The 18071-nt window shown below is 43.3% G+C and overlaps 1 protein-coding gene across 1 annotated transcript in view; it reads left to right on the top strand.

Moving 5' to 3' along the window:
* SECISBP2L (SECIS binding protein 2 like) overlaps positions 1-10021 on the top strand; it is a 27691-nt gene extending 17670 nt beyond the window's left edge. The window contains exons 12-17 of the mRNA XM_082290619.1: positions 808-934; positions 1925-2087; positions 2795-3015; positions 3656-3810; positions 4291-4510; positions 5477-10021. Of these exons, the coding sequence (XP_082146745.1) occupies positions 808-934; positions 1925-2087; positions 2795-3015; positions 3656-3810; positions 4291-4510; positions 5477-6150 (1560 nt within the window). The 3' untranslated portion in view covers positions 6151-10021. The remainder of the gene's footprint in view (positions 1-807; positions 935-1924; positions 2088-2794; positions 3016-3655; positions 3811-4290; positions 4511-5476) is intronic.
* The last annotated feature ends 8050 nt before the right edge of the window (positions 10022-18071 follow it).

The raw sequence follows: 18071 nt of genomic DNA, 5'->3' as shown, positions 1-18071 counted from the left end.
AAAACTACCACAGTTTTTTCATGTGGCTGATTCCTAGTCTGTAGTGCAATGTAGTATGCTAACCTTAATTTTTCCTACTCCTTTTTATAGAGATGGATATAGAATTTGAAGCAAACCCACAACTTTTAATTGAGTAAATTTACAAATAATTGCTTGTATATATCTATGTTCATGCAGTTGTGAATTAGTTATGTGCAGAAGGAATAGAAAATATATGGAGATCAGAAGGTAAAATTTTAAAAAGTGAGCCCTAAAAATGCGTATGTGAAAGCCTTTTTCTGACCTGCCTGTGATCTGAGTTAGAGGAATTTACCTGTTCAAAAAAGTTTTCTAAACTGTTTGTTGTCAATGCTTTTATGTTGTTGCTATTAAACATGATAGTAGTACCAGTATATCCATGGCTACTTGCCTTTGCACTTTCTTTTATAAAAGGATTGTCTTTATCGAGGTGCTTTACAAAGATGACTAGTATGCCTGCATAAGGTATTTTTTTACAGGCATAGGGTTGAGGAATTGTTAATAAGTGAATGTTATGTATCAGAAAAGAAGCTGTGAAAGTACTTGAACTACTGCAAGTACTATTTATGCACACATATGTGAGTATCTGTAAAATGCTGCAGTGAAATATCCTCTGTGATCAAAGAGGAAACTGAAGTGATTTCAAGAGTTTCTATCCTGGCATGAGTAGGAAGGTTCAAAACAAGTCACTTAACTTTGTGTTATGTTCAGTGAAAGGGATGTTTTTCTTTACAGGTATCTTCGTAATTTTCAGATGCTGACAGCTCTTGGTTTTGTTTCCAGATTATTTTGAAAGAGAGAGAAGAGAAGAAAGGCCGTTTATCAGCTGACCACAGCCTTCTGGGCTCTGATGAACAGAAAGAGGCTCATTTAACCTTGACTGCTGACCAGTCTCAGGAGCTGGCCTCTCAGGAAGGTTGGTCTCTTTATCTTTAGACTCCCATCACTCCCACTCAGCTGTGCTGATCTGCTTATTTTAGTGTTTTGTCTTTCTCTTTCTATGCCACACAACTTAGTGATGTTATCTTTTAGCTCTTTTTAACTTGAGTTAATACTAGCAACTGAAACCCTCTTCTAAAATGCCTTGTCTGTCCCTCAGTTGTGGAAGGCTCAGAACACTGTGGGTTCTCAGTACTTGATCTCCATACAGCATTTTAATCATCATCTCAAGTGGGTTTCCCAACACATGTCAGAGTTGATAGCATTTTTGATAAGCAAGCAAAACGTGACCTGTTGTCAACTGTGCCACGTTGATCACCGTACTTTTTAATGATGAACATACTGAAAGTTTTCCAGATATGGAAGTTGCAAACTGTAAATAGGGTTTTCCAGTTTGTTGACCATGTCAATCAACTGCAGTGTCTGGACTGTCAATTTGCAGCAGCAGCCCTGAGCAACTGAGAAACTCCAGAGAATTTTCAGCATCTTCAGCATGTTTTGGGCAGTGGGAGTGGGGGAAGGAGGTGTCTGTCAGGATTCCAGATGTACTGCTTCATAACTGTTTCTTCTGAGTGACCTGACTAAAGCAGGAAAATCCTAGATATTCTAGGAATAATTTAGTTGAATATTTTTATGTATAAATATTAAGTAATTATTGGAAGGAGTAATAACATTTAGATGGATTTTTTTCCTTCTGTTTTATTAATTTCCTAAATTAACCTCAAGATATTTTTTTAATGAATATTCAAATATTGCTTATTTATCCAGTCCATGCTGAGTGGTGCATGTGTGTTCAGTTTTTTTTCCCCCCTTCCCTTGCCCCTCCAGAAGGGGAGGGAAGAGTAATGCTTAGTGTTTTGAAAATGTAATTTGGATAAAGTAAGGGAGTAACACAAGAAGTGTGATTCTGTTCCTCTTACATAAAAATTGTATTTGTATTTTATAATGTTTAAAAATTGCCTTTCAGAAACTGGTCTGAGTATGCCTAGTGATACTTCACTTTCTCCAGCAAGTCAGAATTCTCCATACTGCATGACCCCAGTGTCACAGGGTTCACCTGCTAGTTCTGGAATAGGCAGTCCAATGGCATCTTCTGCAATAACCAAAATTCACAGCAAGAGATTCAGAGAGTAAGAGTTTTGCATTATTACTATAAATTCAAGGCTTGCACTTCAGTCATCCTTGTGTTTTAAGTGTGGGTAGATTTAGTAGACTTAAGAGCTTAATGAACATAAGCTTCCCTTTCAGAAATAGAAGGTTCTGCAAGTTTTTTTTCCCCCCTAAATGGGTTGCTTGTGTTTGTACACAAATGTGTGCATGTATGTACACACACTCACTTGAGACTTTCTTTGGTTGCCACAGCAAATAAGCAAGGTGGGAGTATTCTCTCAAAAATATTTTTTAAAGGAATGCTCTTGAATGGTATGCTTTGAATGGGAAAGGAAGGAATACTCAGGAATGCTTGAAATACTGTAATAGTACCTCTTAATGTGTTAGGGCTTTTTTATTGATGTATCTTTATAATGTACTAAATTAAGGAAAAGAAAAATTGCTTGAGGCACTTATTGCAGTATTTGTTTGTATTTTTAATATTATTTTTGATTGGCTTCTTGAGATAAGGGATATTACTACAAATACAAATGTTTTAAGGATGTAGTTTTAACTTAGTTTGCAGTCTGATTTCTAAACCCTTTTAATGACTTTAGTAGAAGTTAAATAACCGTTCTGAGGAAGTAGAATTATTTTCATTTGCAAAAAAACTCGGTGAAACCTTGCTTATGCTAATATTTGTGAAGTAGCAGTGCTGACACTTGTGAATGTTGTTTTGAATTGACAGATACTGTAACCAAGTTCTAAGTAAAGAAATAGATGAGTGTGTGACTCTCCTATTGCAAGAGCTTGTCAGCTTCCAGGAGCGGATTTACCAAAAGGATCCCACGAGAGCTAAAGCAAGGAGAAGACTCGTTATGGGGTTGCGTGAGGTTACAAAGCACATGAAACTAAACAAGATCAAGTGTGTCATCATATCCCCCAACTGTGAAAAAATTCAGTCAAAAGGTATAAATGATTAAAGCAAGTGGTGCACTTAGCTCTTTCCAGTTTTCTTGTGTTAATTAGCAAGGTTAGAAGCATTTGTTACTATGCACGATGTAACACTCCCAGACTCCAACCGGGTTAATTGCCATTCCACATTTATTCTTTTCTACTCCACTCTGGAAGACACTTGTTCATGAGGGGTGAAAAGCTTAAAGAAAAATAGATATTGAAGAATTTAAGTCTACTGTGTGTGTTACTTCATTTGTGTTCAATACACCTTGCATAGTCCTGAGCTCTGGATGCTTTTGAGGAAGATTCCTTAAGAGAAATGTAAATTGGTTAGTTAGCCAACAAACACATTTTGTCACAACCAGAAGTATAAAGAGACGCTTCCTGAGACAGCAGAATAGCAAAGCTCTGCTTAAGAAAAGACCTATGAGACTCTGGTTTGTGTGCAGGACTAATAGAGAATACAGAATATCACCTTCATCTGTACTTACTATACTTGAAATGTATTGAGTGTTATCCTCTGGGACATAGGAGCTGCTGATGTGTGTATTGAAGTTTTACTGACTGATTGCAGTTAAAGTGGGTTAGAGAGTTGTATCATGCCATATGATGACTTCAACTGACTAGATATCTATTTAAAATTTTCTTCAAGGTGGACTAGATGAGGCTCTCTATAATGTAATAGCCATGGCACGGGAACAAGAAATTCCATTTGTGTTTGCTCTTGGCCGCAAGGCTCTTGGCCGCTGTGTGAACAAGCTGGTTCCTGTTAGTGTTGTGGGTATCTTCAACTACTCAGGTGCTGAGGTGAGTAATTCCAGTCACATAAATGGCTGGAGTAAACAATTATGTTCCTTGTAGTAGAGAATTATTTGGCATTGAGAGCACACCTAATATACCTTTGATAATAGCCCTGCACTCACCTATATTATGGTGTCTTTTCTTTGAAATTCAGTTTTTATGGTACTGAGAGGATGTGGTGAAACACTTCGGGCACAAGATCTCATTGCAGCTTTCAAACAGACTTAAAGTGTAATCTGAAATTCTCTGGAAGGTTTAAGAATGTAAGAAAGACAGAATCTTAAAGTATGTCCATCTCCTCAAAGTTGCATAAACATGGAGTGGTGTTTTTATTATTTAATACAGAGAATAACTAACTCTTAGTTGAAGTTGAGGTATTTGGTGTTAATCTTGAGGCTCATGTGGTCTACCTTGGGCTGAACGGAGTAATCTAAAGTGAAAACTGTTAGGAAGAATTACTGCTGATAAAACTGCCTTTGTACTTAGGATCTGTTTAATAAGCTGGTATCCCTGACTGAAGAGGCCAGGAAAGCCTACAGAGACATGGTGGCTGCAATGGAACAGGAACAGGCAGAAGAAGCCTTGAAGAATGTCAAGAAGGCCCCACATCACATGGGTCATTCTCGTAACCCTTCTGCAGCAAGTGCTATCTCATTCTGTAGTGTTATTTCTGAACCCATATCTGAGGTCAATGAGAAAGAATATGGTAAGTAGGTTAAAGCTTAAATAGAAGCTGGAGTTTTCCAAATGCTGTTTGTTATGAAATTGCTAAAAATGCAATCCTTCTTCCTAATTCAGAGTATTCTGCAATATTCAGGGATAAGAAAAAATTGGTTTAGTCTTCGGTTAATTTCATAAGTAATTTTTTCCTCTGAACTATATAGAAAATAATAATTTCTGATCCTCAGAAGTGTTATAGGTGTCTAACATCAGCGGAGGTGGCTTCTCCAGTTTTATTGAACTGTTAAGAAACTGATAGCACAGAATTGATTACGTAACTAAGGAAGAACTGATGACAGAGCAGGAACTAAAATTTGAGGTCTCTGAAGATATAGGACATGTAGCTTAAATTTTTAAACTTGAGATGGCAGTGAATGATTCTACTGTGAGCAGAAGGCGAGTTCATTTATCCAGTTGCTTAAGCCTGGATGAAAAGGAATATGAAAGGGAGAATACTTGTTAGAAGTATTCTAAAAAAGACTTTTTTTTTTTGTCTGAGAGTGCATTAAAGAGAATGCTATCTTTTGAGTGAATTCTTTTGTGGTATCTTGAATTCATTTCAGGTATTAAATATTTTTTAAGAAGCCCTTAAACGAATGACTTAAGATGGTGACAATTTTCTCCTTTTTATTTATACTTGAGAGTAACCTCTTTGACTACACTTAGTGCTACATTTGGTGTTTACACAGGAAACTAAGTTGCACAAACTTTCAACTTTGTAATGTCTGCTTTAGGGTACTGTAAAAACCCAAAGTTATTCACAGCTCTTTCTGTTGTCTCTCCTCTTTCCTTCTTCCTCTTTTTTCTCGTGGAAATTTTTCTAGAAAGCATAGAATAATATTCCAGTTATTAGCTGATATTGCTGCTTAGGCTGTTATTGCATGCTCAGAGTAAAAATTTTTATATACATGGAATTAAAGTTTCCTACTTAAATTTCTTTCAAAATTTGTAGAAACAAACTGGAGAAATATGGTGGAAACATCTGATGGGTTAGAGACCTCTGAAAATGAGAGAGAATCCGTGTGCAAGGCTACGGTACCAGAAAAAGCTGGTCATGGCCAAATGGAAAAAACCACTCTTAATAAACAACCACCTCTGGCTGCAACTGGCACTACCTCAGCAACAAATCACGGAAAATCCACCCCGGGTGACAAGGATGAGGTGAAACCAGATGACAATCTGGAATGGGCCTCACAGCAGAGTACAGAAACAGGATCCCTGGATGGCAGCTGCCGAGATCTTTTGAATTCCTCCATGACCAGTACCACCAGTACTCTTGTGCCAGGGATGCTGGAAGAGGAGGAAGAAGAGGAAGATGACGATGATGAGGATTATGCCCATGAACCAATTTCTGTAGAAGTTCAGCTTAATAGCAGAATTGAATCTTGGGTTTCAGAGACCCAGAGAACTATGGAGACGCTGCAGCTTGGGAAGACCCTTAGTGGTGCTGAAGAAGACAATGCAGAGCAAAGTGAAGATGAAGAAATAGAGACTTCAGAGCAGGCAGATCCCGTCACTGATGGGGAGGAATGGACAAATGATAAGCACGCAAGTAACACTCAACATAAACCCACCATCTGCAGTTCTCTAAATAAAGAGCACACAGATTCCATCTATATGCCGTAAAAATAAGCAGGAACTCAGGAACTTTTTAGAAATTATATTAAAACTAACTGTTGTAAAGGTTGCAGCCATTATTCCATATGCTTCATCTCAACATTTTGCACTGTTAAACATTTAATACGTGTATTTAATTCACAACAATATTTTTGTAGCTGTCTGTTACTTTTTTGATTTTAAAACTAGCTTAGCTCTTAATCAGTATTGATTTCCCAGATTAGAACCTGTGTGGAAAATTTGTCAGTATGCATTCATTTGATCTTTTGTAAAAGGAAACATGATGTAACTGACCAGTTTTAAGCAAAATTCTTTCGAGTTGTGACTCTTTAGCTTATTTTCAAAGAGGTAATAACACTGACAAATTACCAACAGTTCATGTTGGTCGTATGGTTATACCAGGCCTGTCAGTGTATTTGGCCATGACTTTCTAGTTCTATCTAGAAATATAAGGAAAATTTTGATCCTCTTTCAAGAAAAGCTAGAAGAAGCCATTTGCAATCTTAATGAGAATTAAATAGCAGAGAAATTGTGTGTGATTCTTATGCTAAAATAGATGCAGCTTTTTAGTTGATGTCGGTGAATGCGTCATTAAAAAGCTGCTGATAGCTGAGATAGTTACAATAAGCTATAATAACTTTGATTCCAGAAAAACTTTAAACCAGAGGGATATAATTAATGTTTTGCAGGTTTTCTTTACAAGGTAGAAATACTGCATTAAAAAAAAAAACCAGGAAAGAAAACAAAAATTCCCCATTCTCTCTGCAGTTGCTGTCTGCCAAACCACACTAAGTGACTCATTAACCATAATCCCTATTCAGGGCTTTTAGTAAACTGATGACTTCCTCTCTCTCCTGTCACTTACCTCAGGAATGCTGTTTTGCATATTGTGTTCTGCATAACACTGCAAAAACAAGAATAATCCTTTAACAGCAAGTGTGAATGATGTGGTGGCTAGCTCTGCATTCACCTGCATGCTGTGATCCTGGCCAGGATGTATCTTATCAACTCCTGCTGAAAATGTGACCTCTTTGTCTCTTCTTGCAGTTGTAAATCCTTTAGGAGTTGACCTCTAGATAGAAAAGAAAGTAGTTATTCCAGGAAAGGAGGAAGTGCCCTGTAGTTTGGGGAAGTATTTCAGTGGTGTAGAGGTAAAAGAAACAAAAACGTGCCCTCCCTGAAACATCCCTGTTGCTAGAGAATTGCTCCATGTTCTGTTCCGAATACTGAAGTGAAATGCATTAACTGATGATGGATTTGTTTCAGACCGAGGACAGAGTGTGTGGCTAAACCTTGCACGTCAGGAGTCTGTTTTCCATCTTTGGTATTGGCAAGGGATGTACTGAAACTGCCAGCAGCAGGAGCTTCACTACAAGAGTAGCCAAAGAGTAACTCACGTGAATAACACTTTCATAGCAAACGTATGTTTCTTTTAATTTCTCTTCATTTTTCCTGATCACTTGTATCAAAGTGCATGAAAAGCCTCTGGGTAGGCTGAAAACCACAGGAAACTGAAGTTGGCTGAGTTGGGTGTTAAGTCCACACTTAGGAACGTGGGACCAATGTTTATAGTAGTAGTGATGCTGGCGTTTTAAGTTGCACTGGGAAAACAAGACTCCAGGTTTAGAAGTCATCTAGCCCTGGGTTTTTGGATGCTAATGAGAATAATAGAAACTGTGTATTATGTAAATAATGCTTTGATAGCTTAGGCATAGCAAATGCTATGTAGATAAGCAGTGTAGAGAGCTGCTACGACAACTGGCTGTTCTGTCACGTTCTTAGCTCCTTAATGTAATCTTCCTAGGTGTTAGAACAGGCGTTTCATAGGAACACAGAGACTAAGGAATGATGCCTCCTGAATGTTAAACCTTTTACTGTCCCTGTGGCAGATTTCTACTGTCTGTATGTTTTAAGAGTTTTTGCTTTAGGACATGACAGGTGTTTGAACTGCTGACAAGCAAAACTCGCCTTTGGATGTGTAAGCACATCTCAGCACAGGTGAGATCAGTGCATACACTGAGGGCAAAACTTCGCCAGAACATCAGAAAACAAAGGTGTTTGTAGTTTCTCCTTTTGCTTTTTCAGTGCCAGTGATTCAAATAACTTTTGATCTTGAAGTATTAACATCAAAGGCGCATCTTTTTATATGTCTTTTCTGAACTTGGACTGTCATTTTAAAATTTTCTGACATTTATATCAAAGAAGTCTTGTAATATTCAGCCCACTATTTAACTGCAATTTTGCTACAAGTTTAATAGAGTTCTTGAAAGTGATACAGCACTTATAATTATCTCTCAATTTGCCAGCAAATAAGGAACTAGTCTCTTTTTAAAATGTGGCAGATCACCCTTAGGGGAGCAAACTGAAACTGAGTAAAGAAAACTGGGTTTAGTGCTTCCTTTTTGATAAACTGGGAATGAGCAATAACTGTAAGAATGAAATTGCAATTCCTTTGGGAGTGGTCCATTTGCATGTGAAATTAGGGAAGTTCCTTGCCACTTGAAGCACTTGAAGGAGAGTATCTCACTGTGGTAATTTTGGTTCTATTATCAACAGAATTTAAGAAGAAAGCATACAAATGTTCTACAATACCGTGATTTTTTTTAAAAGTAGTTGAATTTCTATTTCAGTGTAAAAGTGTGCAGTTTATACAGGTTGCTACTGTCCCCATGAAAAGATGTTTCTGTAGTTAATAGGTGTATAGATATTTTTGTTGTGAAAATAATTATTCGGGAAACAAATCTACTTTTCTTAAGGCATTGTTTATAGAAATTATTTCACCACTTACTTTATCTGGTAAAATCAAAAATAATGTATCTGTGGTAGGGGTAGGGATCTTTAAAACTGATAGAGGTGGCTATGTATACAACCTATTTATATAAATACTCGTAAGTATCTCTGTCAATAATAAAACATGGATTACAAATCTGTAAAAGGGAAAAATTCTGAAGAACTTCTGTCCTTAGTTGGACCAAGTGGCAATGTCTGATTAAGGCTAAGGCCCTGATCCTGCTCACACATACTTTGGAGTGTTAGTGCCACTGGCTTAAACTGGTGGCCTCTTTATCTGCTTAAGTTGTGTGCAGGCTGTTGTAGGATTGGAGCTAAACAGTGACAGAGGGTATTGACCTGTGTTTTAAAAATTCATTATAGAAAATTGTTCAGTAATGCACTTGTTGGTGTTCTTCTGGTAAAGCTGAGGTGTCTTTATGGGTGGGTGGGAGCTTACACAATGTGGTTCTGTCCAGTTCTTTAATACAAGCTTAAATTTTAATAATGTTACTTTAAAGATGTATGTAAAAAAGTATTATTGTTTGAAAAGCTGCTGTTGCTGAAACTGTCATTAAGTATTTCTTGTGAAGTTGTGCCAACTAATGAAACTGTTGAGTTGATTTCAGTGTCAGCCATTTAAAAATTAGATGTGGCAATTTGTTAACAGAACAAAACCCACCAGAAACAAGCCATAGAACACCAGGAATGGGGGGTTTCTACTCGCCCTGCCACACACAAGGAAACATGAGAATGTCTAACCCAAAACTTCCTCACCAATGAATGGTAATGCTGAAAGTAGAAACCCAGTTGGCACAGCCCACCTTCTAAATGTTCATAAATAGTTCATATAATTTACTTTTTAAATAGATTCTAATAAGGAAAGCTGTTTAATCTTTAATGTCTTAAAATTTATGGTAATCTTTAGGTTAAAGCAGTAGAAAAACCATTATAAAATACAATATGAAGGGGTTTGTTCCATTTCTTTTTTGCTGTATGAAGGATAACTGTTCTGTCTACCGTACTTTTTGGAGTAATAACAGCTTTTTTGCACTATGTAAATACTAGTGGGGATTCTTCCATAACTAATAAAAATGATTGTAGAAATTTATGGCTTTATTACAGTGCTATGTTTGTTCACAACTCTTTGATCCTGAGCTGGTTTGCAGGGGCTGCCCTGGCACTGCAGGTGCTGGGACAGGTCTGTGTCCCACTGTGGCCACAGGGTGGAGGAGCTGTGTGCTGGCACCCACGGCCCAGCTCAGGGTGACAGCCAGTGCAGGGAGCTGAGCCCCTCAGCCACAGTGGGGGAGTGGCTGAAGCAAAAAGCAGGATTAGCTCAGGGCTTTTCACATGGATCCCAGCCCTCTGTTGTCACCCACTGACCAGAAAAGTGTCAGATGGAAAACCCACCCTTCAGAGACTCTGGGACTGAACCAGGTGCAGAATACTGAGTAGGAAATAATGTTTTACTTTAGTGGAAATGAGCAAGGATAAGCACAGGTACCTCCAAAAGCTGGGATTTCTCACATGCTCTATGGGATGAGAATTTCAGTTGACCTGTCCTTACTGCTGGAGTGATGCATGAAGTTGGAAAACAACGTGAAGTTCTCTGCATGTTGTCCCCTCTTCTCTACTTAAACTCCTCGGTGGCAGTAACAGTGGCCTGTAACAGTGTCATTAACTGGTTTTGCAACTCCCACGTGTGCAAATATTTGTAGCAATTCAAAAAGGATAAAGCTTTGTCCTGTAATTCTGAAGTTTCTATTTATGTACCTTTACTTCATGTTTCAGTTCTGCTATTGCAGTTGTCTTCTGGTGAAAGTGCTTCTGTTACAAACCCCACTTTGGAGTTTCTATGAGTTGCAGTTAGAATAACTCCTTGTATCTGGGTTCTGCCTCTGTCTTCTCAACCTGGTAAGAGTTTTGGAAAGTACAAAAAAGTGGGTGGCACAGTGTGACCTGTGCTATGGAAATGACAAAAAATTAGTTACCCTCAAGCCTTTACAAACTGAATTTTTTTTCTCCCTCTTCATTTCTTCACCATTTAAGAAACACTAACACTGAGCAAAGTTCCTTGCCTCTGGTGAGTTTTTAAATGGTGCTTTGCACTTCTGCACATACCAGAAAAAGCACCACAAGAAAAAAGATCGCTCCTGCTCAATTCCTTCAGGCAGCACTAGCCCTGCCTGTGCTCCCACAGCAGCCTGGGCTGTAGGGATAGGGCTGGACGTTCATGAATCTGTGTGTCCACAATGTGTGGAAAGACCCAACTCAGTCAAACTGCACTCAGCAAAAATGACAGCTCCTTGGACTTGCTTTCAGATTTTTAGGATCATTGTGAATAAACACAGGGCTTTATTCTTTTTTTGTTTTGTTTTGTTTGTTGTTGTGGGCTTTTTTTAAAAGCACTACTGGGCAAACCAACCCACCCCACAGGAGATGATGCAGCTGCAGGCTCTTTACCTTGGGGGGTCTTTTATGAGTTACCACATGCAGGGGAAGCCAAGCTGGACTGCACTTCCTGGCCCCAGCTGCAGGCCCTGGTGTGCTCCCAGCTGTTAAGTGAGATTTCCATGGAGCCTTGGGAGCTCCCACACAAGGCAGATGCGTGGGGGGTCTGTCTGGGCACTGAGAGCACCCAGCTCTTTCCTGTGGTGTTTTCCAGGGATCCAGCCTCAGTGCCTAATGAGGAGTTTAATAATCATGTAACACTGATAACAGACTTGTTCTTCTGCAAAGGGAAAGGGGAGAGGGGGCATGGAATAAACTGTGTGGAGTTGTGTTTGTCCTTGGCTTCCCGTGGAGACTCTGGAGGCTGCAGCAGCACTGCTCACACCCACAGCAGTGCAGCCTGTGTTTGTAGGGGAAGTCAGTGTGTGTCCACACCAAATTTGAAACAACTTCATGCTTCTATAAGGCTTTGGACTCTGTAGTAGGTTACTCATTTCTTGCAGAGTTACAAAGCAACAATAAATGTTGTCACTCAAAGCATTTGGGGGTTTTGTACAGTTTTCAAAGACATTGTAGTAAAAGTCCTCCTGTTCAGTAGCATCTCTCAGGGAAAAGAACCCTAAATGTACATTTAGAGCATTAAACTCCTTATAATGCTTTTCCTGCAAGGGAAGACTGTGTTTTTAGATGGATTCTGCCCAAGAGTGCTGTTTCAAGCTCTTGGGGCTTTCCTGTCTGCAGCTGAGACGGTAAGTGTCCTTTCTGCCATTGATTGCCTTGAGGAATAGGTAAGCACTGGAGAGGCAAGGATGTTTGGCAAAAAAAAAGCAAGAACTGGAAGAAGCTCTTGGAAAGCTTTCCTTATGGAAGAATGTTGACTGTAGAGGAAGAGAGCAAATTAACAAGAAGAAGTGTTTGGAAATGCCCCCATGTCAAGGTTTACTTCCTGATTTTTCCAAGTTAAAGGCAATCATCCAAGGATGGAAGGGACAGATGCTGAATGAGGGTACATCCTTCAGTGTTTCCTTGCACACCTAAGCAGACACTGGGAGAAGTTCAACCCTCTTGTGGGATTTATTATTTTCTAATATGGGTTAGTGGATTGCCCTATAAAAATACAGCTTTAAAGGTAATTCCAGGAAAGGCTATTCCCTGCCTGCTGCTGCATGGATATCAAGCCCTGAGATGCCACTAAAGCATGACTACCCCCAACTTCCTTTGGAGCTGACAGTAGTTTGGTGGTGCTGTTGCTGAAATTTGTTTAATGTGGTGGGTAATTCTGCAGCGAGGAAGCTTTAGGCTACTTTAGGCTGAAATGTGTCTTTTTATTCCTCCTGCTGTGGGCTGTGCTCAGAGCTGGATCCAGTCACTAGATTCTTAGTCTGCTCTTCCTTTGAGCACTTTGTGGTGCAACAGAGACTGGGGTGATGCTGGGTTTTGCTCATGGGCACTCAGTCTCCTTGCAAGCAGTGCTGAGGCAGCCCAGCAAGTGCTGCTGAAGGTATCTTTGGGCTCTCAGTGTGCAAATCCTTTCAGAAAGCAGTGGTTAGGGCAGTGTGATGTTTTCTGATGGCTTGCAGGAGCTTTCACTAGCTCTTCTGTTTTGGGTATGTCCTTGTTGAATGTGCAGAGCTTGGCACCATCCACTTTGCAGATGGGCCAGCTGTTGCACAGGTCTCCCATGCTGTGCTCTCCTCCCGTGTTCAGCTCTCACCCATTTATCTTTGATGGCTGCTTTCCCTCAGAGCTGCAAGGACTGGCTCTGTGCTGGCTCTTGAGCAACCTTCAGACTGAATTTTGGGCTTTTGCACAGGACTCTCCAGCTTGTTTCTGTTCCCCTGTGCTCTGGGACTGTCCTGGGGGAAAAGACAACAAAGCCCATCAGTGTTTGAAGGAGGAGGTGGTGGTCCTGCCAGGCAAAGAGGATATAAAAACAATATAAAAGGGAGCATATCCAGCTCAGCCCTGTTGCATGGCAGGCTGGGTCCTTCCACTCCATCCTGCTCAGCTGCAAGGATGTGAGCTTTGCCCAGGTGGAGCAGCACTGCCTTCTGCTGCCTTGGCCCACTGCACTGCTGCTGTCTTGGAGCTGCAGTTTTGGACAGAGCAGTGTTGCTGTGAGTGGTGAAACTGGGCTGAGCTAAACACAGCGTGGTGCCCAAGAAGGGAAATTGCAACTTGACTTTGTCACCCTAGAACATGATTTCAGGGATTAGCTAGAATGGGAGAAAAGCATTAATAGTCTAATCTCTGATTTTTGTGTCCAGGGGCCCTGCCTTTGTCCTCCTCAAACCCAGTAACTCTGATCCCTGTGTTTTCAGCCCAAGAAAACCCTCTCTGGCTCTCCTAGAAGGTAGGAGGGGCTGCAGTTGTCAAATCCACCTAGTTTTTCCTCACTCAGAACAAGGGCTAGGAGATAAAACAATGAGAATGATTCGACATGTGGGAAAATAAATTTCTCTCAATTGAAATAGAATAGAACAGTTTCCATGTGTGATTCTAGTGGAAATAAGCTGCTCCAGGCTTCCAGAGGTAGCTGCCACCATGTTGTTACCTGCCACGGGATTTTCCTGCCGTTCTGTAACAATTTGCTGATTTCTGCCAGGATCAGCCAGGCATGTCAATGAGGAAGTAAGGCAGATCATCTTGGTGCACCTCAGCATGAGTTAACTCTGCTGCTGCTATTTATAAAGGGAAAAAGTCCCCTGTTTGCTCCATATTCTAACAGAAAGGCCAAGCTCTGTTGTACCGGGTGCAAGCAGCACGCAACGGCTTCCTCTGGGCTCCTGCAAGATGCAGCTGCTTTTTGGGTGTGCCCTGCAGGTGGGTGACAGCTTTTCCCCCGTGCTGCCCCCACACTCCTGGTGTGAGACTGCTGAGCTGCCTCCTCGCCTCTCAATTGGTCCCCAACTCGCCGTGAACTCTCCTGTCCCCTGCGAGCGCTGTGTGCGCCTGTCCCGGCCCCGGCGCTGCAAGGAGAGGGTGGGGTGCCTAAGTGCCTGCCCGAGCTGGGATCCCACAGCCCCAGATCTGAACTGGGGCTGCTCCCAAGGGTGCCTGAGGCTCCAGGCTGACACTGCTTCTTCCTGACAGATCGGCTGCCTGTGGTGATGCTGGAGATGTGGCTGCTGCTCTCTTGCCTCCTTTGCTGCAGCTCTTTCAGAGGGGCACTAGAAGTGGCTGTAGCTGCTCCTCAGTAATGGTGCTGTCCCGTCAGTGGGTTACACCTGCCTGAGCTGCTGTCCCCTCTGACAATACTCAACTGGGCACTGCCCACAGCAGTTCTTCATGCAGCATATTTGAGGCTGAGAGACTGTTTGGGGCTGTAGACAGGGTGTGATGGAGGGTTGGGTGTGTTGGGGCAACAGCGATTGAGGGAGGTTTCAGCTCCTAACTGTGCACCATGAGGGCATTCCCAGGTAGCCTGAGAAAACACGTGTGGCACAGCCCTTTGTCAGCATGCACCATTCTGTGTCAGCACCCATCTGAGGTGCAAAATGATTTTTTCCCTGTGTCCTGCTGGGGCAGCAGCAGGGGTGAGCAGGGAGCTGGGAGGGTGGGAAGCCCTGAGCACTGTGAGCAACCGGGAACTCGAGCTGTGAGCAAGAAACACAGGCTCCTTTTAGGCTGAATACAAGGCTGTAGGCTCAGTTTCGCCAGTGCTTAAAGGAGCTTTGTTCTCTGTGCTGGTTAGAGGCTGATTTCCCAGTATCTTAAACAGAAATCTTGTTTTTAGCCTTGAGAAAAAAAGCTTTTTAATTTATAAAGGCACGGCATTTTTCTTTTCCCTCCTCTCCCTCCCCACAATGGCTGGTATTGCTTGGACAATGCTGCTCTTTGCAGCATTGTCCAAAGGGGTCCTGCTCTTGAGCTTGTGTTTCTTGATCACTGCTGAAAACAGAGCTTGTCACAGCTGCATTTTTCTCTGGAACTTGCAGTAAAACACCAGCTATTCTTCACCTCCCACACTGTAACCACACTTGCTGGTGCCTGTGAGCACAGAAATGCCGACTGAAGCACCGACCTCCCTCGCCTCTCTGGAGAAGCCACCCTGAGCCCCCCTGGGCACCTCGAGAGGGCAACAACGCTTTGACCACGGGGCAGCAGATGCTGGTGCCATGCAGGGCTCGAGACACAGCTTGTGGGTGATTAGTGAAGGACAGGCTGTTGCAGCATTATTTCTTTTTCTTGAAAATGTTCCTTTTCACCACACAGGTTTAAAGCCTGCTCCATTAACCCTTTCCACCTGCCAGTGGGACAGGGAGGGGATTGCATCTCCTGCAGGGCCAGCAGGGACCCCACCCACCCCTTTTCTCACTCACACAGGTAAAGAAGGCTCAGACTGCTTCCTGAGGAAGAAGCAGCAGGCAGGCAGGCTCAGGAGATGAGGACCACCATGGGCCAGGGACCACCCACAGCCATGAACTAATCTTACCTGAGCTAAGGCACGGGGGAGTGTCCTGGTCACCAAGTCATACTTTCCCAGTGCTGTCATCTGTGCCAAGGGGCTGCTGTAAGGCAAGAAGACCCTTGCTGTGTGCTCAGAGGAAAGGTAGGAAGGATGGTAAGGCTGATCTTGCACAAAGAGGAAATTCGGCTTGTCTGTTTGCACATTTTTCATGGCAGTAAAGAAAAGGCAAATCTGGGAGGTTCCCCAATATGGAAGCCTGGGGCATCAGCATCTCCCTGAATGCTGGTCCTCATTGCCCTCTTCATGGGAAGCACAGTTTGCACTCCCTTGCAGACCTCCTCCTCACCAGTGTGGGCTCCATGGGTTCTCATCCCAGTTTTCCTTCCAGCCATGTTGATGTCATGTTCCAGCGTGGCGTTGAAATGAAAGAGAAACGTTCATGCTAAGAGAGTTTCTGTGCTTTATGTGCAATTAATAGTACTGCTAATCACTTCTAAAATTTTCTATTATTTTGTGCTCAAAGCCATCATTAAAGCTTCATGAGAAATTAGTCATTCTTTATAACTTGTGGCTGGTCCAGGTTTTGCCTTTGGATTTGATTTAGTGAGCAGTCTGAGCCATCCTCACCGAAATGCGTTGATTCGAAGCAGCCACTTCCTCTTTGAGCCATATTTCACTAAAAGAGTCTGGAGGACTGGGATTTTTCCCTACCTTATTGTAGCAACTATTGCATCTTTAGGACTGATACCAGCTTTCATACACGAGGTAAAAACATGGACTGGCTGTGATGAGCTCTCTCACTGTGACTGAGACAGGCTGTGATTTTCTCCGCCTGTCACAGGCAGGGCAATGGGCAGCACGGCCTCTCCTCATCCTCCTGCAGCTGATTCACAGCCCTGAACGCGAGCAGAGAATGAGGCCGGTACCACTGTGAGCTTGAGGAAGGTGAACTTAACATTGAAAACCTGGCGAGAGAAAATGCCTCAGCCAACGGAGGGAAGCGAGGCCCCGGTCCCGGTTTCCCCGTGATGCTGAATTTCTCTTCCCGCCACTCTGCCCCAGGTGTCGAAGCCCCACACGGAGCCGAGGTAACTCGTGCTGAGGGCCCTGATATTTTCAGTGAGTAAAATAAACCCGTCTCGCTTCTTTTGCTGCCTGAGGTACACGCGATGCCTGAGGGGCGCTTTTCCCCCGGGGCTGGAGCTGAGCCGCCGGGCAGGGAGCGCTGGGACAAGCCTGCGCTTTCCTTGGGGCTGGGCGGGCAGCCAGGGAGGCATCGCAGCCCCGGCTGCGGCTGGGCCCAGCCCGTCGGCTCTGCCTGTGCCGCCGCGGAGGAGGAATGGCCGCAGAACGGGGATTTTGGGGGATTTTGGGGGGTTTTCGGCACCACCCCGGGGGTCCCTCGCGCCCCCCGCCCCCCCCGGGCCCCGCTCCCCGCGCGCTGCGGGCGCGTGAGCCGGCGGCGGGCGGTGATTGGCTGCGAGGCGCCCCCCGGGGGCCGCCGAGCCGCGGCCGCGCGCCGAGCGCCATTCACGGCGCTGCCCGCCCGCACGCGCCGAGCCCATTCACAAAAAAAAAACTTCATTCATAAAACCGGCGGCGGCGGCGGCGACCGGGGCTGCGGCGGGGGCGGCCCGGGCGCTGAGGAGCTGCTGCCCCGCGGCGCTGCGGGAAACGGCCCCGGAGCCGCAGGAATATTCGGTTGTTTCGGGATTATTATGGTGCTGAAGGACTTTCCAGCAGGAATTAGCGAGACCGACGCTGCTCAGTGTTTTTCGAAGAATCCTGGGTTTGTGCCTGACGGCGGGGCAGGAGCTGCAGCGCGGGGATGCTCTTCGCCTCTGGGGCAGCGGCGATGGAAGTGCAGAGAGCCGGGCACCTTACGGGGTTCATGCCGGTCTGAAAATACGTTTGGGCTCGTAGCTGTCTTGCTCTGCTTTGTGTGGAATATGCTTGAGCTTTCGCTGCAGCCAGGACTCCGCAATTATTGATGCTACAGCTGTGAGTCTTCAGAGCTAGGTGGGATTTAGTGCCTGTCTTGAGGCAGGAATGAAGGCAGGTTTGGAGAGTGGCTCTTCAGCTTAAGGTGCTACACCACCGATGTGCTTTCCTGTATGCTGCTTTTATTACTGCTTACAAAATGCCAGATGTCCATGCAGTTTTAAACCTTGTCCATTGAGGAGAAGAAACCATTCAAGAGGGAGTCAGGAAAAATATCCAATAGGTTTCTGTTTTGAAAATTGTTTGACTTGCTTGATTTCCATACAATTTATCTACAAGAGCCAATTTATGCAAG

Source organism: Coloeus monedula (genome assembly GCF_965178545.1).
Source record: "Coloeus monedula genome assembly, chromosome: 14".
Classification (NCBI taxonomy): domain Eukaryota; kingdom Metazoa; phylum Chordata; class Aves; order Passeriformes; family Corvidae; genus Coloeus; species Coloeus monedula.
The sequence above is the reverse complement of the archived record's forward strand: the minus strand, read 5'-3'. Positions and strand labels throughout refer to the sequence as shown.